General features: G+C 29.4%; 5 protein-coding genes across 5 annotated transcripts; all 5 read right to left on the bottom strand.

The window, feature by feature from the left end:
- Positions 1-1,832: 1,832 nt before the first annotated feature.
- LOC101207054 (expansin-like A1) lies at positions 1,833-3,792 on the bottom strand. Its single transcript, XM_004153040.3, has 5 exons — positions 3,623-3,792; positions 3,331-3,443; positions 2,656-2,834; positions 2,424-2,556; positions 1,833-2,296 (listed from the first exon to the last, which is right to left on the bottom strand). The coding sequence occupies exons 1-5, from the start codon at positions 3,735-3,737 to the stop codon at positions 2,042-2,044; spliced, it is 795 nt and encodes a 264-aa protein (XP_004153088.1). The 5' UTR covers positions 3,738-3,792; the 3' UTR covers positions 1,833-2,041.
- Positions 3,793-6,080: 2,288 nt separating this feature from the next.
- LOC101209628 (expansin-like A2) lies at positions 6,081-7,655 on the bottom strand. The gene is made up of 4 exons (XM_004144886.3): positions 7,504-7,655; positions 7,037-7,149; positions 6,741-6,919; positions 6,081-6,616 (listed from the first exon to the last, which is right to left on the bottom strand). Exons 1-4 carry the CDS (start codon positions 7,619-7,621, stop codon positions 6,232-6,234), a joined length of 795 nt encoding a protein of 264 aa, XP_004144934.3. The 5' UTR covers positions 7,622-7,655; the 3' UTR covers positions 6,081-6,231.
- Positions 7,656-10,266: 2,611 nt separating this feature from the next.
- Positions 10,267-11,769, bottom strand: LOC101209383 (expansin-like A1). Its single transcript, XM_004144885.2, has 5 exons — positions 11,623-11,769; positions 11,403-11,515; positions 10,960-11,138; positions 10,726-10,858; positions 10,267-10,616 (listed from the first exon to the last, which is right to left on the bottom strand). The coding sequence occupies exons 1-5, from the start codon at positions 11,744-11,746 to the stop codon at positions 10,359-10,361; spliced, it is 807 nt and encodes a 268-aa protein (XP_004144933.1). The 5' UTR covers positions 11,747-11,769; the 3' UTR covers positions 10,267-10,358.
- Positions 11,770-14,901: 3,132 nt separating this feature from the next.
- On the bottom strand, positions 14,902-16,541 carry LOC101206821 (expansin-like A3). The gene is made up of 5 exons (XM_004144829.3): positions 16,391-16,541; positions 16,139-16,251; positions 15,868-16,046; positions 15,627-15,759; positions 14,902-15,382 (listed from the first exon to the last, which is right to left on the bottom strand). Exons 1-5 carry the CDS (start codon positions 16,503-16,505, stop codon positions 15,131-15,133), a joined length of 792 nt encoding a protein of 263 aa, XP_004144877.1. The 5' UTR covers positions 16,506-16,541; the 3' UTR covers positions 14,902-15,130.
- Positions 16,542-19,645: 3,104 nt separating this feature from the next.
- Positions 19,646-21,615, bottom strand: LOC101209988 (expansin-like A2). Its single transcript, XM_004144828.3, has 5 exons — positions 21,458-21,615; positions 20,956-21,065; positions 20,672-20,850; positions 20,214-20,346; positions 19,646-20,074 (listed from the first exon to the last, which is right to left on the bottom strand). The coding sequence occupies exons 1-5, from the start codon at positions 21,576-21,578 to the stop codon at positions 19,817-19,819; spliced, it is 801 nt and encodes a 266-aa protein (XP_004144876.1). The 5' UTR covers positions 21,579-21,615; the 3' UTR covers positions 19,646-19,816.
- Positions 21,616-22,311: the final 696 nt, after the last annotated feature.

Below are 22,311 nucleotides of genomic sequence, written 5' to 3'. Positions count from 1 at the left end.
TAATTTTAAATATTTAGATCATAGAATAAAAAGGTAGTTGAGAAAATAAATGACCCAAAATAGATATTCCATTAAATCTGAAAATATATAAGACAAACTAATTTGACAAAAAACAAAAAGGTAATGTGAGAAAGAAAAGAGAGAATATAATAATTGATAATGGTATATGTTAGGCTGTCACATATGGTCGATCATAGTTTCACAATACCATGGTCTCATCAGTTTGATTGTTTATTATTATTACTACTTTTTGGTTTATCAAAACCATATAATATTCATATTTTAATTATCACATTCATTCATTTAATGTTGTTAAAGTATAACTTGGACAAATGGGTCAATTTGGATGGCCAATGACTTTTTTTTTTTTCAAGAAGTGATCATTTTTTTTAAAATTTTAACACTTGCCATAAACCTTACTTAAAATAAAAATACTTGTATTTGGTAACATTCTTTTAGGAGACCTTTTATAAGAGTTTTGTTAAGTGGAAATGTTTTGATGGGTGAGTACACTTCTTTTAAGATATCATACTAAGTGTGATTTTCTCTTATTGTTAAATGATTTCAAGAAGAGATTACATATTATCAAATATACTGTCAGAGCCCACAAAAGTCTAAACAGAGTAGTCAGTTTAATAAAAAGAAATACAAGTCTGAATCCGATATTGAAAAAACCAAGAGTGGACTCAAACTCTTTATAACATAGATAGGTTGCTCCCTCATTGTCAATTGGTTTTGAAATGAAATTCTATGTTGAAAATCTCGCATTTGAAAAAACTAGGGAACTCACACTTATAGGATATATGTGTCACTCATCTAATTGCCAATTGATTTTGATGAGATGGATGAAGCGATGAAGCGATGATACTATCAAAGGTTTGTCATTGGAGGTGGCTAGTGGTAGCCGTACCAATTGACGTGGAGGAGTAGTGAGGATCAATAGCTATGGTGTAATTGAGGTGGAGAAGTAGAGGGTATTTTGGTAATTTAATATATTATAAAATTTGTATTTGATATATGTATTTATTTAAGTGTATTTACGACTATGACCATAAAGTTGAGAGAAATATGCTATATGAACTTTCAAACCCTTAAAACACGGCAACTTTGTATTCTGTAATAATATTTTCTCTAATAAAATTGTTATTTTTTTGCTCTATAGTCATAGCTGTAACACATTGTTTGTCAACCACATAAATTTATTGTTTGTCAACCACATAAATTTATATGTCGATTTTTTTCTTTTGTATTATTTATATGTCGATCAATAATTTTTTACAAAAAAAACATGGAGCTCTACCTCAATATCATTGACAAAATGATTAGAGAAGTAAGACTCACGTTTATTTTATGGATTATCAAGATCTATTGACAAATGGAAGAGTAATCCATAATATATCTTACTTATAAAAGAAAGAATCGAACAACATCTGGTTGCTACTACCCTGTGGAATATCTAGAATAAAAGAAACAGAAGGACTTTCAAGGGAGAAGAAAAATCTGCTGATTCAGTATGGGAAGACATTCAAGCTATAACTGGTCTATGGACAAGTCGTTCTTCCCTTTTCAAAAATTACTCGCCCAGTTCTATTACATTAAATTTACATGCTTTCGTTTCGGAATAATCGGGCTGCCCTCTAGCCCATCTATTCCCCCGCTTCTTGTAATCACCTTTTATTATTAATGAAGTGGGGCTGACGTTGGTGCATTGATATGTCCCCATGTGGAGATATCCTTGCATCAGCTATCCCAAAGTATCCTTATCAAAAAAAAAATATAAAAGCAAGAATCAATTTAGATTAAACACTTTGCGTAAATAATAATACGTAGGGTTTACAAAGATCTATTATATTATTCACACAAAATAATGATATTTCATTCCATTTATTTCATAGTACAACAATTACACTAAAATTCCTCCAAACATCAATACACACAAATAAAAGGGAAATACACACACATGCATTATCATAATTTATTTGTAACTAAAACTTCAATTAATCATGAATCATATATATATATATATAGATTTGATCATCAATTAATTCCATGGTTGGTCACCACATCTCCAAGGATTGCAAGCTTCAGTAGCGATATCTTTGATTTGAATTCCAGTATCATAAATCTCTCCAGTTTTCCAATCAGCAGGAAGTGCATAATTTATCATTATCCCTCTTCCATTTTTGTAACCTGAAACTACAATCACCACTAGCTTTATCGCTCCTTCTGGAACTTTATTTGTATCCCAAATAGCTCCATAGTTTCTTCTCATGTATTGCCACCCTCCAGAACCATCCTATATATGTTTATATATACACCAAATTTATCATTATTGCATACAAAAGCTACTAGATTTTAGCTAAATATTCTTTTAAGTTACGTAAATTAACTAAAGTTCAAATTAAAATAAAATTTTACCCAACCTGAGTTGCTAGATCGACTGCGGTTATGTCTGTTTGGCCTCCTTGGTAAAGGAATTTAATAGCCAAATAATATGGCTTGTGGCTCCATTCTACTACTTGTATTAATAAGTTTTTATTGTATTCACAAGGTATCCTACAACATTAAAATTAGCAAGTCCCTTTCAATGGTATCATAATACCAATTATTACTTATACACACACACACACACTATATATATATATTATGATTTACCTTTTGTATTCAATATCAACAATTCCAGTTTTCAAAAGTTGTTGGCCTTTGCCATCTAAAGCCATAGCTGAAAAAGCTTTTCTACTAACAACAAAATCTGTTCTGTTATCAGAATTTTGATCTGTCAAAACTACTTTGGTCCCAACTGTGTTACATAATGTTGCATTCTTGCATCTTATCTGCAAAGAAAAGTAAATATATGCTCATAGTTAGAAGCAAAGCTAAAATAGAACAAAATTATTAAGAGAATCACGAACGTCTATTATATAGAAAAAAAGTTTTTTTTTTTTTAGTTTCAATAATAAAAAACACATTTTCTTTTAAAACATACACATATATATTTCTTCTGCTACACCTTTTGAAAGAATATCTACACAAGTACAAAATTTTACTATAAATAATGTATAATATAAAACTACAGAATTATAACGTTGGAAAGAAAACTAAATATACTAATAACATTTTAAAATTAGATGAATATCTTTTAGAAAAATTATCTAACAAATAAACCTTGCTCGCTTTTAAACAAGTTAACATATATTTATTACTTGCATATATTATAGTCATATTAGTAATATTTCATAGATTTTACCATATATAATGAAAATGGTGGATATCACATCTATAAAAGCATTGATAGATCAAATGTCAATATATATATGTATGAAATGTTACCTGGTAGCAAGCACCACAACCCATTCCTTCTCTATAGATAGAAGGGACAGCAGCTGCAAAATAACCTTTAGACATTTCCAAGGCCAAATTTCCATACCCACATGCACCTCCATCTATAATAATATTTTCATATAACTCAATCATACACATGATAAAATTCATCATTTCAATTACATTCATCTTAGGATTAAAATTCTATGATATCATATAAATGATTAGTTTTGGATTAGCATCATTCAAAATGAAAAAGCATAGAAGGTAAAAATAAAATTAAGGACACATTAATTTTTACATGAAGTAGGTGTATCCTCGTAGTAATGAGCTGCCTTAGATTGGAAAATACAACGATTACAAGCATTAGTGGAAGAGACAAGAAAGAAAAGAAGAAAGGTAAAAAGCCAAGCCATTTTCACTCTCCTTGGTAGAGGAACTGTGATAAGTTAAGTACTGATAAAGAAGTGTATGAAGATGATGGTTATATATAGATTTGTCAAATTAATAGGAAGAAGCATATGAATGGACAATTTGGATAACTACAAATTGGGTCAAATATATTTTCATGAAGGCAAATCAGATTTGAATTCATTATATAATATTTGGTACATGGGATTTGAATTGATTTATTTACTTTGGATGAGGGGGAAAAAGGACAAAATGCTAGACTAGTAAGTCATTAAGGTTCTATACTTTTAATTAATTTAAAAGGTTGATTTGAGCTCTAAAACTTTCTAGTTTGGTTTATTTTGAGGACTCTTAAAATATTTATATTTTAATGAGATTGGTATATTTTAGTTGATGAAATTTCAAATATTATAACCATTTTGATCTCTTTAAAAATGAAAATGAAGAAAAATATGATTGTTTTTAAGAAAAATATGATTGTTTTTTAAAATGAAAGAAGAAAATGAATATTTTATAAGTATAAAGAATAAAATGATTTAAATTAAACTAACTATAATAATTATAAGATCATAGATAACAAAAGGGTCACCCTTTTTCTTTTCTAAATCCATGTCCATTGATTAAAAGAGAGAATCCATGGGTTAGTATATGCATATGGTTTACAAATTTTTGATACACATGGCACGGCTTTTAAAAAATGAAAGATTCAAAAACTTCAACGAAACTTGGGCATGGGATTTTGAGCCAATTGGCATGAGATGATAAGCTTGAGAATGTGACATGTCATTATTATTTTAATACTTTTAGTTTTTTTTTTATATTATATAAATTTTAAATATGTTATATTTTTCTTTTATTAAAACAATTAGTTTTAGGGATAATGTTTTATTATACAAATAAATAGTCCAAAGATAATGTAATTGGAATAATATACCTTCCTTTAAAGTAATACATTTTTGTTCGAGAGAACATCACTTAAAAGTTTAAAGTTTTATTTAGTTTATAAGTTGAAGGTAAATAAACTAAGGTTTAGTTTGAATACAGTTCCTCTTAAATTTACCGTAATATTATATTTGTAAGTGATTGATCAACTAAAAGCTTAAGTTGGCGAATGAAAACATTTAAAATTATATCATTTAATAATTCTTCCTACCTATGGACTTCAAAGTCTGTAGAATACACTTAATTAATTGAGAAAAAATAATATTATTGCAAAGGTTTGTACTTATAAAATAGGTTAGCTTGAAGATGAGATAAAAACCATAGTAAAGAAATTGAAAAAAAAAAATCATAGTGGGTAATTTTTGAAGTGATGAAAATAATGGTTAGGTTATTCAATGTGAGTTTGGAATAACTTTTAGAAACAAAAGGAAGAAAGAAAGAGAAGACCATTAGAGGAGATGTCTGTCATCTTATCCAAAACAATGGTGTTCTGTACATTTTTAAACTTGAAAATGAGAGGGTTAGAGTATTGATATAACTAAATTTTAAAAAATATATACTAATTAATTAATTAAACTTTTCATAACCAAATTTCTTTTTAGTTGCATTTTTTTATGAGGAAACGAGGTAAGAGAGCATAAGCTCAGAAATATATAAATAATAGAGGGGTTGGAGAGAAGTCCATAGTACAAAAGGATTACAGAAAAGCATGGAAGTTCTGCGTCATGGAGTTGGTATTGTAATTTTTGAATAATCTTTGCCTACCACTCCACAAACCAATGAAATTACAACAATCTTTTCAGGCTTTTTTGTTTGTCATTGAAAATCCTGTTATTTCTCTCCATCCAGATGCTCCAAACAATAGCCATGGCTGTGCAAAGAAGAATGACATTTTTTGAGTTATTGCATTTGAATTACGTTTAAGTTTTAAAATCAACATAATTTGACTCACAAGGATTGCTTTTGGTAGCACTATTTAGTCCATTCATTAGTTCTTCCATTCATTACTGACAGAAAGTTAACATGACATGTTTTCTTAACTAATATGATAGTAGACATTAATAGGTTATTTAATTTTAAAATAATTATGACACATGGAAAATATATAAAATTTTTAGAAAAGGAGACAAAGTGCCTCGAGAGACTCGCAAGGTATACCTAAAGATTTACAAAACACCGATATTATTGATGAACAAAGTGATTACATAAAGGGATAGAAGCATCAAAGTGATTACATAAAGGGATAGAAGGAAGTCCAAGAGGAAGACGCTTAAGAGAGGAGCAGTGAAATTGAGAGCTAAAGAACTTGAAAGTGTAGTGTTTGAATAGGTGACGGTGGCTACACCAAATACCTATGTAATTATGACACATAAAAATGATTAGAAATAAAGAAAGATTAAAAGACGTATATCAACTTAAAACATTTTATTATTTATTTAATAAGAAGAGCGAATTCTACCGAATTCTTTTATTTTGATACAGACGAGTCTCGATTTCTTGTTCGTTAGTATTATTACACAAACACACAAATACAATTATAAAAACTTAATTAGTTTTTCATTTCCACGGGTTATCACCACATTGCCATGGAGGGCAACTCTCTTTAGCAATGTCGTTGATTTGAACTCCAGTATCATAAATGCCCCCAGCTCTCCAGGTAGCAGGAAGTACAGACTTTGCCCAAACCCATTTTCCATCATATCCAGAAGTCACAACCATCCTCAACTGTAATGCACCTTCAGGTACATTGTCTGTTTCCCAAACAGCTCCATAACTTCTCTTCATATGGCTCCAATCTGATGTCCCAACCTGAGCTATATCAACAGCAACCATCTCTGTTTGCCCACCTTGGTACAAATATTTTATTGCCAATTTGAATGGGTTGTAACTTGATTCTTCCACTCTCACCAACAAATTCCTATTTGGATATTCACATGGCACCCTACCAAAACAACAACATATACAGTACAATATTTGTTTTTATTTCTTCTTATTCATTAAATTTAATTGGAGTACTTAGTTAAAAATATTTGAAATTATATAATATATATAGCTCATTAATTCACCTCTTATATTCAACATCCACCACTCCAAGATTCAAAAGATCTGAACCTTTACCATTGAGAGCCATTGTAAAGAAAGCCTTTGGACTAAGAACAAGATCTGTTACATTGTCGTTATTTTGATCTGTTAATACCACCTTTGTTCCTACTGTATTGCAAAGCCTTCTATTTTTGCACCTTACCTACAAATATGGTATGTATATATATACATTAATTATTATAACATAATTATATATTACCCATATAATTCAACATGAAACTATATTTAATTAAAAGAACCAATTAACATAGATATATACTTGATAGCAAGCCCCACAACCAGCTCCTTGTTTATATAGAGAAGGCACAGCAGCTGCAAAGAAGCCATTAGAGAACTGCAATGCCAAGTTCCCATAACCACATGCTCCTCCATCTATGTAGACAAATAACAGTAGAAATATTATACATATATTTTCACATTTTAATTCAAGAACAATAAATGAATGGTGCAAAAAGTAGTTAATATTTGAATTATTCATCTTAGGCTACATCCATCGTTTTGTAACGCACCCCAACCACATACTCGCAGTAAAAAAAAAAACTTCAAAATACTAAAGAAAAAAAGTGAGATGTGGGTTTAGTCTATTTGCATGCATCCAACCTCAAATACTAATAAAAGAAAAAATTCATTCTTTTTTCTAAAATAAAATTTGTCAGGTGGTAAAGTTGCGAAACTAGGTGATCATACGCATGCAAGTAGTCAAATAAAAAAATATATTTTATTTACATGTAGTAGGGGATTCATAGAGATGACTAGCTTTAGATTGGAAAACACAACGATCACAAGCATGGGCAGAAGAGATGAAAAAGAGAAAGAGAAAGCTAAGAAACCAAGCCATTTTCATTGATAAAGAAATTGTTTAGTAATGGTTTGTGTGAGGAAGAAGGAGATGGGGATGAAGATACTTATATAGGTGAATCAATAATGAGTGGATAACTACTAAGGAACTGCCTAACTTAAGACCAAATTGAGGGTTGCTTTTGCCTTTTTGTGTAAATGGATTTTGAAGTGTTGTTGATTTGGAGATTTAGATGAGAATTAATTAGGAAAGGACAAAGGATCATATAGTAATGTGATGAAGAAAAGGAACGTTACAAATATGGAAGTATATGCACCTTAACCTAACTTAGCTAGAGAGTTGTTTATTGTTTGAACTTTGGAGTAAGAATCCGTCTTCTTTGAGTAAGCAGATTTCAGCAAAGTTCTACGGCTAGTTGATTTCAACATCACAATTCACATTATATAAATAAATAACAAATTGAAAGTATTCTTTTTTTTCTTAACCTCCTTGTTTTGGTAAAAATTAGACTAAATTTTAAGGTTTATGGAAAGTACATAATCTAATTTGGATAATTGAAAATATTAAAATTAAACTAATACGAACAAACTTCAAAGTAAGAGATTGAAATAATATAGTCTAATCTATTCTTTTTAATAATAATAAAAAAATTTATCTCAAGTTTCCATTTCCCTAAATAATGACAGTGTTAATTACTAAAAGTTTCTATTAATTATTAACGCTCAAGACCATAAGTTCCTTAAATACTTCTTCAAACATAATAATGAATCGCTTCTTTGCAATAGTTTAATTTTGAAAAATTATAAAAAATAGAAAAATAAGTAATAAATTTTATTTTAGGAAGTAAATAGTTTATCAATTTTTTTATTTTTTTAATTTTTTAAGAAATTAAATATATTTCTTTACGTTCGTTACTACAAACACCAACAAAATCATAAATTTTGGTTTATTTTAGTTCATGTACGTTTAATCTTTGTTCATATTAATATTTTCTTGTACAACTTTCAAGTATCATTTTGGTCCTCGTACAACTATAGTAGTTTATTAAATTTTTCATTCTTATCTTATTTTTTTTACACCTCCATCAGACTTTTTATTTTGAAATGTAACCACAAAATGCTGCCAATTTTTTTTTTTTAAATGTAGCCACAAATTTGCATTCAATCAGTCACAAGCTTGAATCCCCCTAAGTTTACAAATTGGAAAAAAAAAATCAAATACAAATGAGGTATTTTATGTAAAAAGCAAGGGATTGAGAGGTTGGAATGTAATTAAAATGATGGGAAACTTAAGAATTATTGGGATGAGAGTAATTACGAAAATGAAATCGTAAAGTGTGAAAATGCTAGAATTTTTATTTTAAAGTTGAAAATGTGGGAACAAAGTAAGTTTTATTATACAAATGGAGGTGAAAACATTCCATCTAAACATAAAATTTAGATTACATTATAAATTCATTCCATTGTATCGTTTTCAAACCACGAGAAACATAGAATAATATAATAGTGACAACCGTGGATGGGTAATTGTGAATACCGTGGTCCATGATCACCTTTTTCTTTCTGTAATTGCTTTTCAATGGTAGTCTTATTTAATTAATTCTTTTGGGTTTAAGCTTTTAACTTTTTCTGAAATTATTATTATCTGTACCTTCATTTGTATTTAGTTTAAGGTTATATAATTATAATTTGTTCAAAAAGAGGCTATAATTTAAATATAATTGATTTGTACTAAACTATTGAAAGTAGGAGGATTCAAATTACCATGGATCTGGTTGGTTTTTAATATGTTTGCAATTTAATTAAGTTATACTTGATTTGACCTAATGATTTGAACTTAAAATTATAATTTCAATCAATATTTAAAGGGCATATGTTCTTTTATCATCGACTAAAAATTAGAGGTTCAACGGTTCAAATTCCACTAACTAGTTTGAAAAACCAAATAACACATCTATTTGAAAAAAACATGAATAGTTAAGTTATAATTATTTTTCTTTTTTAAAAAATAATTTTAGGGTAATATATCACTGTTTATTATAGATAGTGATAGAATACTATCATTATGTATCTATTATAGGTTAGTTCAAATATCAAATGATCAAGTGATGAATGTTGTTGATGAAAAGTCATGATCCAAAGTACACCTTCTAAGGCCCATCGATTGTGTGTAATTAATCTCACATTCCTTCCAAGAAATTGCAATCAACACACATTTTTTAACTTTTTTCAATAAACTTATTTTTGTTTTCAAATAATCGAATTTTAGGGTTTGTTTAGATTTGGATTGAATTAAGAAAAAAAATGTTTTTCAACAAACTTATTTTCATTTAATTAAATTTTATTTTCTAAAAATTATTTAAAATACACTTAAAACTTTATCTCGTGTGACTTCTAAATATTTTAGTTTTTTTGAAATAAATTATTTTCTAAACTAAACACTTAAAAATATAATTCAAATACGTCGTCGTTACTTGTGCCGTTCTTTATTTGAGAGACTTTAAGCATCAATCTATATATTTGATTTGAGTTTTCTGATATACTTCTTCTGTTTTCTGTTATAAATTTTATAAATTATAAATACAAGGATTAAAGGGCTAATATTTTGATAGGAAAATTGACTGATTATGCTTCAACTTAAAAGAACCATACAAATATGTATTAAATAATTTATTTATATAAATATTAGAATTCTTTAAACACTGAATATGTAAATAAAAATTAGAAAATACACAAACAAGTTCTTAAAAAAATGCAGGGAATTTCCAGTTTAGCAGTGTTCTTTATTTCCATTGTCCATCACCACCACATTGCCAAGGAGGGCAATATTCATAAGCAATATCATTAATTTGAACTCCTGTATCATAAATTTCTCCATTTTTCCAATCAGATGGGAGCACAGAACCTGCCCAAATCCATTTTCCATTATCATATCTTGAAGTTACTACCATTCTCAATTGTAATCCTCCTTTTGGCACACCATTGATATCCCAAATACCTCCATAGTTTCTTTTCATAGGGCGCCATTTCGGTAAACCCACCTACGAAAATCGAAGTCATGCACGTATAGAGTATCTAAATCAGTTACATATATCAAGAGTTTATCTGAATTGACTTTCTGTGGGTTTAAAATGTAATTTTTAGTCGAACCTGAGCTATGTTGACCGCTTGAATGTCGGTTTGACCACCTTGATATAAGAATTTGATCGCCAAATAATATGGTTTGTGGCTCCATTCAACCACTTGTACCAATAGATTTTTATTTTTGTATTCACAAGGTATTCTGCAAATTATTACACGAATTGTAATTATACAACCCAAAATAATGATCAGTTGACTTTTTGTAATTAGTTTCATAATTTATAACCAGTAATTAACCCACACCTCTTGTATTCTATATCGACGAGTCCCGTATTCAAGAGTTGTTGAGCTTTTCCTTTTAAAGCCATGGCAGAGAAAGCTTTCTTACTAAGAACAATATCCGTTCTATTATCATTATTTTGATCTGTCAAAACTATTTTAGTGCCTGCTGTATTACATAGATACGTGTCCTTGCATCGTACCTACAAAGAATTAAACAATTCTCTTACACAATCAATAGCGTTTTAAAAGGGAGGAAAAGAAAACCCATCAAAACGAGAGAAAACCATAGAAAAAAAAAAAAGAGATACTGAAGTGCATCCTTCCTAAGTTGCACCCATATTTTTTAAGCTCACTAAATTGTCCAACCACAGTTTACTGAACTTTTTTTTTGGTTATATATAAATATTTTTGAGTTTTTTCTGCATTATAGTTGGTGAAAAAATGAGTATACCTCAAGTTCATACCTGATAGCAAGCACCACAACCTGCTCCTCCCTTATAAAGGGAAGGGACTGCAGCTGCAAAATAACCTTGAGAGATTTCCAATGCTAAATTTCCATAACCACAAGCACCTCCATCTACATCAAATCATGCAAATCCAATAAATTCATTAGTTGCAATAGTGAACTTAGTTATTCAACTTCCAAAAAGAAAATTAAAATGAGATGGAAACTAAAGCTTTTACATGAAGTAGGGGAATCTTCGTAGTAATAAGCAGCTTTGGATTGATGAAGACAACGATTACAGGGCGGAAAAGAAGCCGTGGTCGAGGAGACAAGCAAAAAGAGGAAAATGAGAAACCAATACATTTTTCTTTGAGAAATGAGATGCATTTGAATTGTGAGAAATAAGCAGCAAAAAGAATGATGCTTATATATAGATTTTTCAAGGATTTCTTTAAGACCAAAAAGTAGGCATGGATTAGAAGTAATAAGTCAATGTTTTGAAGAAGGCAAATGGGATTTGAATTGATAACAATATTTAATACCCAGGATTTGAATTTGCCTAACGTGTATGGGAATAAAAATAAGTAAAAGACTAACAGATTAGAGAAACAATGTGTGTTTAATGTTCAACAACTATACTTTGAAGCGTTTTCATATCGATCCAGATTCCATCGAGCAAAGTTCAACAAACATAAAACATATACTATACTTTTAACTAAAATATTAGCTGAACTGATAAAAAACTAGTTTGTTTCATCTAGCAAACTTCAATCGCAGCCTGTTATCGTTCTCGTTTCTTGCTACGTTCTTCGGCTTTGATTCTTTTTTCTTCTTTCAAATTCTGATCATTTCTACTATGACATGCTCTCACTTCCTTAATTCCTTTATTATATTGATTTATTAATTCCATATTTAAATAGAGTGGTTAAGATTTTTTTGGCTTTACTATTACTATATCCCACCTTTCTTGAATCTTTATTCTTTCATATGATCTGAAAGTTAGTTTTATGCAGAGAATTGTTTGGGAAAGAAAATATGTGACGATGCACTTTCAGAATTCATGTGTGACGATACAGCATTTTGAAAATAAGAAATTGATCAGCTATTGAAGGATGCTTGAAGCTAGAATTACAAGTAGTCATTGATTAAGGGGGTGTGATCCTATTAATGTTATGATTATTATCATTGTACAATATAGTTGTGATTGTTGAGTTATTCCATAGTCACCATGTTGGTTCATGTTAGAGTATTGCACCCTCAATCATAACATTGTAATAATCAATTACTGCATGAGTAGTATAATCTTTTGTCATGGGTCTAAGACGACCCCTTAGATGTAGATGTTGTGTAATCGAATAATTAGGTTACCAAAGTTTGTGTTGTGTTATCAATGCTTTTATGTGTTTCCGTAGTTGTGTTCTTTATGTTATTAACTCCCGATACAATAAATAGTACACCAAGAACTAAGTGTTTTTTTCTCAACTATCATGAAAACTTTTTACAAATAGAAATTATCACTTGCACAACACAAGAAGAAAGTCGAGTCGTTCATACCTAATTATATTGATGATGATTTTTTTGGAGGAGTTGGGGCCATTTTGCCCAATTGGAAATTTATTAAGAAATTAAAAGGAAGAAAGAAGAGAAAAACAAAATAACTCCCATAAATTGTCGAACATAATTACTTATGTTTGAATGTTGATGGCAACAAAAAAAAATTGGAAACGCTACACACATTTATCTTGAATGAATTTTTTGAGTTCTTTTGAAATATTAAATGTAATGGAGGGGTAGAGAGTTGTCAACCTAGTTGAAATATTTCGATAATCCTATCAATTTTCTTACCTTGCAATTTTTTAATTAAGAAAATAAATATTAGAGAAGATAGATGATGGTAATGATATGTTAACCTAATAATTATAAGATGTGTGTTGATTCTGGCTCCCGTTCTTGTATCTTGTTAAAAAAACATTTTTTAAAATAGCAAAGTTCATCTTAATACAATACATATGCCCGCTTGTTCGGAGTTGTGGGCTTAGCATGGAGGGTCGTCCAAACCACTAAAAAAATATTCTTTCTCGAAATTTCAAAAATATCATCAATACTAGGGGAATGATTTTTTTTTTTTTCTTTTTATCTTTGATAACAAAAAGTAAAACAATAAAACACAAAACATTGGTAATCTAGTTCGATAATACGACATTTGCGTCTAGAGGTGGTAGGGTGCTTAGGGAAGATAATTCACTACTATCAATGAGATAAGTAGTTACCAATTAATTTGAATTTGCATTCTAAAAAAAAAATATTTAAGTATTTGGAGACATTCTTAAAAATAACAAAATAAATTAAAATATTTATGAAACGTAGCAAAATTTTGAATTATATTACTGTCTATCAACACTACAGATACAAGTATATTAGTGTATATCAATTTTTATTATTGATATAATTTGAAATTTTGCGTAAATCTTTTGTCAAATTTACTATTTTTGAGAATTTTTCTTAATATTTCAATCATTTTATTTCTAATTTATTAGGCCATCAAATCTTGAATTTCTTTAAACTTTTTTTATAGGATTTATATGAATGGGGGCGTGTTGAACGTTAAATTTGTAACTTTTTAAAATTAATTATACTTTTTAAAAGACAACCTTTTCACTTTTTTAATAATGGTTAAATTAGTGCTATCTACGTTCCAATTTTAATAATAATAACAACTAGAGGAAAGTCGTGTACTCGATACACTGCGGTAGAGTTATGACTTTCCTTCGTAACATTTTATTCTTTTTTTTTTCGATACTTTTAACTTTAATTTTTTCTTTGTTATGGTTAATTATTCTATTTTTGTACTAGTTTGAAAAAAAATATTCTTGAAATTTCAAAACAATTATTCTTGAAATTAGTCGTTTTAGAAGCTTAATTGACCAGTTTGGATTATAAGTTTAAATGTTTTTGTAAATTAAATTACATTATAGTGGATATATAGATCATTGATGATTTACATATATTTCAAAACTTTATATTTTTATATTACTATCAAATTTTTAAAAAATAGTAAATGTTAAATTACAATTTTTTATTCCTCAATTTTGGAGTCGGTTAAGCTTTGAAGAAAATCTATAAACTTGATGAGATTTAATTAATTATGAGATTTTTCTATGGATGAGTGAATCATATCATAGTGACGTTGATATGAAATGATGAAATCTTAAAAACCAACACAAATTTATTTAATCTTCTGCTAAGGTCACTAAGCAACGTTTCGTCTATAATGTATATATGATCACAAAGCAACGTTTTGTCTATAATGTATATATGATCACATTAGAGATGTTTCACCCCATTGTGAAATGGTTTGGAACCCTAGTATGATACTCATTTCAATCCTACAACTAAATGGGTCAATATTAGCCGAACTCAAATAGTTAACACTTAAGTATACCCTCAACCAAAAGATGTATAAATATTGAAAGCCTCATCAAACTAAAAAAACAGTTATTGATCATATGGACGGTACATTTTTCTTAAAAAAACCTGTGTAAATATTTTATTTATTTAGTAATAGAATTCCCATTGAATTCTTTGGAGTAGATTGGTATACAAGCAAGGAATAAAATGCACATATTTCCCTCACCACAAGTTGTGTAGAGAAAACTTATTCAAAATTAATAATAGTATGAAGAAATTTTCATAAAAAGTATATGTAAATTGGTAATTAACTAAATTCACTATACTTAATTAATCCATTCACTTCCATGGTTTATCACCACACTGTGATGTTGGGCAACTTTCTTTAGCAATGTCGTAAATTTGAACTCCAGTATCGTATATGGCTCCAACTTTCCAATCGACAGGAAGAACATATTCTGCCCAAACCCATTTTCCATCGTATCCTGAAGTAAATGCCATTCTCATTTGTAATGCTCCTTTTGGTACTTTACTTGTATCCCAGACTGCTCCATAGTTTCTTCTTAAGCTCACCCATTCATATGAACCAACCTGTCATAACAGTCAAATCTGCATCTTTCAGTATTCTCTATTCAAGTTTTCGGTTTCATTTCGGAGTGATGAAGGAGGGCCTCACAATTTTGATAAGAAACACGGGTTATTCTTTTCATTTGTCAAACCAAATGAAAAGCATATTTTAATGATTCAAAATCAATTTTGATATAGTATAAAATCACATCTAAAAGTAATTTTAACCATTTAAAAAATTACTGGTATATAGTGATTTTGAATTTACCTCAGCTATCTCGACAGCCACAATCTCTGTTTGGCCACCTTGGTACAAAAGTTTAACAGCTAAATAATTTGGATTATAACTTGATTCTTCAACTCGTACAGCCAAATTTTTGTTTTTGTATCCACAAGGTATCCTACAATAATATCAGAAAATTAATTAAACACTCACAATATTATATCAATATATACATTATTGTTATAGTTAGTGGTAAAGTTTTTGTAACAAAAATATAATTGATCACCTCTTATATTCTACATCCACAATTCCAGTATTCAAAAGCTCTTGACCTTTTCCTTTTAAAGCCATAGCAGAAAAAGCTTTTCTACTTAGAACAAAATCTGCTCTGCTATCATAATTTTGATCTGTCAATACTACTTTGCTCCCTGCTGTATTGCATAGTCTTTTGTCTTTGCATCTTACCTACAAAAACAAACAATACATTTCAAAGAAAAATTATTTGAAAATTTAAATATTTTCATATATATCTATACAAATTGAGCATGAAAATGTACCTGAAAACATGCTCCACAACCAGCTCCTTGTTTGTATAGAGAGGGGACAGCAGCTGAAAAGTAGCCATTGGTAAATTCCAATGCCATGTCTCCATAGCCACATGCTCCTCCATCTACATCAAATTATAATACCAAAAACAAATTAGATATGCTACCATTTTCATTTGGGAGAATATCATCACAAACACATTAAGTATATGAATCAAAATATTTAGCAAATACAAAATGAAATTCAAAATAAAACTATTTTACATGAAGTAGGTGAATCTCCATAATAATGAGTAGCTTTAGACCGATGAATACAACGATCACAAGCATTAGTAAAAGAGACAAGAAAGAAGAAGAACAAGCTAAGGAACCAAGCCATTTTTGGAAGAAATGAATTAATTCTCAACTATGAATTGTGACAGAGAAGGAAAGGATGAATGTACTTATATATATATTGTAATTGCTAGCTTCTTTATAATGTAAAAAAGATTGGTGAGTTGTGCCAAGATTGACTTTATAAGAATTTTTTAATGCCCTTGGAATTTGAATTACCAAACTTAGGTTGAGATCGAATTGAAAAACAATGGGATGCTTTGAAATTTTAAAGATTGTAATTAAAATGAGGGGAGATGGTTTTTATGATAGAACTAACATATATACTCCAAACAACACAACAATGTCATTAGTTTTGCAAGATTATTTGAAGTTTTCGTTATTCAATTTTCAATATGGATTTGATTTAAATGTATGTTGTATATTTTTAAATCTCTATAATACTAAAATTGGATTGGTCTGAAACCATTAGTTAGCATATTTAGTTTTTAATGGAAAAAATGGTAATCAAATCAAGTCCTAGGTTAAGCAGGTTATATTTGATGCAATAATCTATTATGTTAAATTCAACTTTTATATATATATATATATATATATAAGAATAAAAATATAACCTAGATGTATTGATATATGATCTAGATGTAATTCATACGTAAAATGTTCCAATTTTCTTAAAGCTTCTAAAAGAAAAATACATGTTTATCGAATTTAATTTTTAGAAAATCAACAAGCAACGTAAGGTTCCGAAAATAATTAGAATCAGAACGTTGACGTTGATGATATACTATATTTACAAATTTACTTTAATAAAATACTGTTTTTAATTAATTAACTAATTAAGTTAGTTTTAAAAACAAAAACAAAAATTGTAATTATGAATGAAGGATAGTATCTTGATATAGTCAAAACTTAGGTATGATGTGCACTAATCAACATGTGGAAGCCAATAGAATTGGTACAATCTTATCTTTATTTGTTTTAACTTTATTATAATAATAATGACTAATGTAGGAATGGTTAAAATTCATAGATCATGTCAGGGTTGAATTGAACGAAGTATATAAAATCATGAAAGTATATAACGTAACGCACAAACTTGACCATAGATCATTAGAAAAATTAACAAATGGCAGCCGTCGATTCTTGGGATGGTTTGTACTTTGTTGAATTTTGACGTTATTTTATTCCAATAGGTGATGAAGTTAGTAAAAGTATTGGAAATTGTTGTAATAATGGTAAAAAAGGGTTACTTAACTTAGTTTCAATCTCATTGAAACGAAGACACAATGCATTCTCGCTGCCAGAAGGGATTGATGTGTAAATATCTTTGAAATGCTCCATGAATACCTTTTCAATGGAGTCATTAGTATTACAGTTTCATGATCACATCAAAAAGGGTTTCATCATCAAATTGGACATTGAAAAAGTGATTGGTTCCGGTGTTCAGGTGTCGCCTCGCCGTTAGTCAAAGCCATCCGTTGCAGCCTCCTCCTCGTCCGCCATCTCCTACTAACTTCCATGTAAATATTTAATTAATTCCAATTTCTATAAAAACAAATAATCTTAAATAACACTCAAATAGTTTCAATAACTCTCATCAACTCTTCCCTTTCTAGTCCCCTCCTATTAGCTCTCTGCTTTTAAAGCTTTCTGGCATTTGCATGATGATCGAAAGACATTGGCATAATTTTTCTCTGGAAGAATAACAATGAGGACAAACTCATCCATCTTTTCTTAGATGGTCTAAAGTCTCTCTCCCCATTGAAAAAGGTGGCTTGGATATTCACAAAATGGCTGACATAAAAGTCTCCTTCTTATGCAAGTGGCTTTGGAGATTTCATTATGAGATTGGTCCCCTTTGAAAGAAAATTATAATTGCAAAATACAAACAATCATACATTGGGGAATTACCTGATGCTGATAAATACTACACCGAAAAAGCCCCATGGAGAAATATCATCAAAGGGGCAGATTGGTTTAATTCACAAATGGATTTGTCTGTTAACAATGGTGAAAATATTTCTTTTTGGAAAGGTTTATGGTGTGAAAACAGTCCATTATACTTGCACAAGCCTAGAACTTTTTGCTCTTTCTACTATCCAAGACGGGACTATCAAAGATGCTTGGAACGCTAACATTTCAGACTGGGATATATATTTTTTCTAGAAGGCTGTTAAGAAGCTTGGAACGGTAGTAATGGGATAACTTAAAACAGCCCTTTATCCCTCCAAATGACAGTAGAGGTCTTGATCTCCCCAAGTGGAAGTTAAACTCTGATGGCAAATTCACCATTGCTTCAGTAAAAAAGGCCATGAAAGAGAAACGCTGATATTTTCCGGAAGCTTTGGAAATAAAAAATACCAAAAAATGCAGATTCTTCTTCTGGACCCTTTTACATAAATGCATAAATACAGCCGACATACTACAAGAAAAAGATTTCAGCTCTTCAGCTCAACCCGAACTGGTGTGCCCTATATGCTATAAGCATTTTGAAGAGATTGATCATATCTTTACCCCTTGCCAAACTAGAAAGATATTAGGATTTGAGAATGAAGTTCTATATATGCTTTTGGATTTGGGAATGAAGTTCTATATATATTTTTGTCTAGCTCAATTGGCATAAAAAAATGTGCTTATGAGTCTCAACAAAAAGATCATAGAATTTGAGACCTAAGAAAACTTAAATACAAATACGACACAACAGTCACACGGTGACATGTCGAATTTTAAAATCTATAACACTGACACAACAAATACAAAGACATGTTTATTATATTTCTAAAAATATATAATATATATTATCTTTATAAAAAAATTCAACGTAGATTGATTGATGCATCCTATATCCTTAAAAAACTTAACTTTATGTACTTCACACTCAAAAAGTTTTTTTATTATCATATATGGTTGTTTTAAGTGTACTCAATAAGTGTTCTATGCATGTCTAACAAATTTATATCACTAACAAAAATTTAATATGTATGAAACAAGAGTCGGAGTATCGTCGAAGTGTCCAATAAGTGTTGGATACATAGATATGCTAGCCAAACTAAAGTATTTGTGTGCTTCATTGTTTGAGGTGTATGGGTCGTGGACTAAAACAAATCAAAGAGAGATCACCTTGAACAGGTAGATGATATATAATGATAAAGAGAACAACAATAATGAGGGTCATAAATATATATATGATAATAAAAATTTAAAGAACCATACCATTTTATTTCATAATGGAACTCTAATGAGTTTTTATTAAAGTTTTGCATACAAACGAGGAATGCAAACACACATTATTTTCCTCATCACCGACAATAATGAAACTTATTGAATACATATATAACAAGCTAAGGAATTATGGATTTACTTCCATGGGAAATCACCACACTGGTTTCTTGGGCAAGTTTCATTAGCAATGTTATTAATTTGAATTCCAGTATCATAAATCTCTCCATTTTCCCAATCCTCAGGAAGATCATTAACTGCCCAATATAAGTTTTCAATTCTTTTGTTCTCCGAAGTTACAACTATCTTCAATTGCAATGCTCTTTCAAGTTGTTTGTTTATATCCCAAATTGCACCATAATTTTTCTTCATGCTTTCCCAATCATCGGAACCAACCTATTAAATTTCATGCAAAAAATTAAACAATAAACCTCAATTTCATTTATTTGATCAAAACTAGCTCTTACTCAGTTTTATATTAATTAATGAAGTTTGATGTGTTATTGGTTTTGTGTTGATCAGTTTTGAAACTTACTTCAGCTATCTCAACTCTTGTTATTTCTGTTTGGCCACCTTGGTAAAGGAATTTAAGGGCTAAATAGTATGGCTTTTGGCTCCATTCTTCCACTCTCACTAACAAATTCTTGTTTTTGTATGCACATGGTATCCTGTGCCAAAACATATCAAACTCACCAAAGTTAGTTGATATTTTTGGTATGGAAGTGATCATAATATATATCATTTTTATGATTCATGCATTAAAAAAAGATCATGAAATTAAAGTGTGAGCGATATCTTTGAAAACTATTTTAGAGTTCAAAACTTGGTTTGATTTTTTTGAAAACACGAGTGATAGAAAAGTGAGAAATAACACATAACGTAAAACTTAGAGGCCGGGGAGACAATATGTGTCATAGTTTAATTTCAAAATCCAAAAAAATATGAAAAGGAACTTTAGTAATAAAGCAATGGCAATAATAGTTAAATGGTCACCTCTTATATTCCACATCAACAGTGCCAAGATTCAGAAGTTGGCTAGTCTTATTCTTTAAAGCCATTGAAGAAAATGCTTTCTTGCTGAGGACAAAATCATATCTGTTATCATAATTTTGATCTGTTGCAACCACTTTAGTTCCAACACTGCTGCAAAATCTCCTATCCTTACACCTTACCTTTAAAAAACCAATACACACACTTGTCGTATTAAAGGAATGAAATCAAAAGATTTAAAAGAAAAATATATATATAAAAGAATGAATAAATTATAAAATATTTACTTGGAAACAGGAACCACATCCAGCACCCTGTTTATAAAGAGATGGAACAACACCAGCAGCATACCCATTGGATAATTCAAATGCCAAAGCCCCATACCCACATGCCCCATCTGCATTTAAAGAAAATTAATTTATCACACTTATATTAAATGAAGAGTAACGGTTAGATGTAACCTGGAGTATACATATATCTCATCAACTGCTTTATATCTACTCTTTTAGAAGTGTTTAAAAAACCAAGCCAACTTTTTTTTAAAACAATAAAGTTGGTTTTTTGGGATTCAAAATTTGGTGTAAGAAAACATTGAAATATTTATTAAAAAAGTTGTAAAGAACACATGCACACATTTTAAAACCTACAAATCCAAAATCAAATGGTTATTAAGGAAGACATTAAATATTGTATCTAAACATATATTTGATTTGATGATGCAAAGTTCTTCAAGATCTTAAGTTAAGAAAGAAAAAAAGAAAAGGCAATGAAAGTATAGAATATCTTTACATGGGATAGGCGTATCATCATAGTAATAAGCAGCTTTAGATTGATGAACACAACGATTACAAGTAGCGGCAGCTGAAGCTGAAGAAACAAGAAAGAAGAGAAGAGCAAGACAAAGAGCCATATTTTGGTAAGCAAATAATGATAATGGTGAGAAGGAAAGCAACAAGAATGATGGTTATATAGGCTGCTTTCAAAAGGTCAAAAACAGTGGATAGATATTAAAGTTGTGTGGTTCTCCTATAAGGCCAATTGATTTTTGGATATGTATGATGATATTTTTTACTGCAATAGGTATACTAGGAGGGAGAATGTAAACCATAGAATGATTACTTTAAAGCGCATTAAAGTTGGAAGTAAAAATCTATGTCTCTCTCAAGCAGTAGAATCAATGGAATTTTTGCACTAGTCAAAACTAAGTGGCCATATTTGGTTATACCCAGCTGTACTGCTACACAAGTTAAGTTTTGGGCTATTTGTTTTGATTGTTCTTTGGGATGAGTACTTAGGCTGCCTAAAGTCAAACTTAATTTATTTATATCATTTTGTTAAAATAACTAAAATTTTGATTACAGTAGTTTCAATATAAATATCTTATAGATTGATGGCTTGTATACTGTCATTCTTTACAAAGTTGTCAAAAATAAAAATAAAAAGACAAAATATTTACACGATATCACAAAAGTTTTAGATTCTATTGATAGCAACTGATATGCTTCTATCAATGACATTGATAAACAACAATAGAAGTGTATCAGTGACTATCATTGATAGAATCCAAAATTTTACTATAGCTTGTAAATATTTTAATTTATTTTGCTATTTTTAAAAGTGCTCCTAATTGTTTTTTTTTTTTT

The sequence above is a fragment of the Cucumis sativus genome, chromosome 7, assembly GCF_000004075.3.
Source record: "Cucumis sativus cultivar 9930 chromosome 7, Cucumber_9930_V3, whole genome shotgun sequence".
Classification (NCBI taxonomy): domain Eukaryota; kingdom Viridiplantae; phylum Streptophyta; class Magnoliopsida; order Cucurbitales; family Cucurbitaceae; genus Cucumis; species Cucumis sativus.
This window is presented reverse-complemented; position numbering and strand designations above follow the sequence as displayed.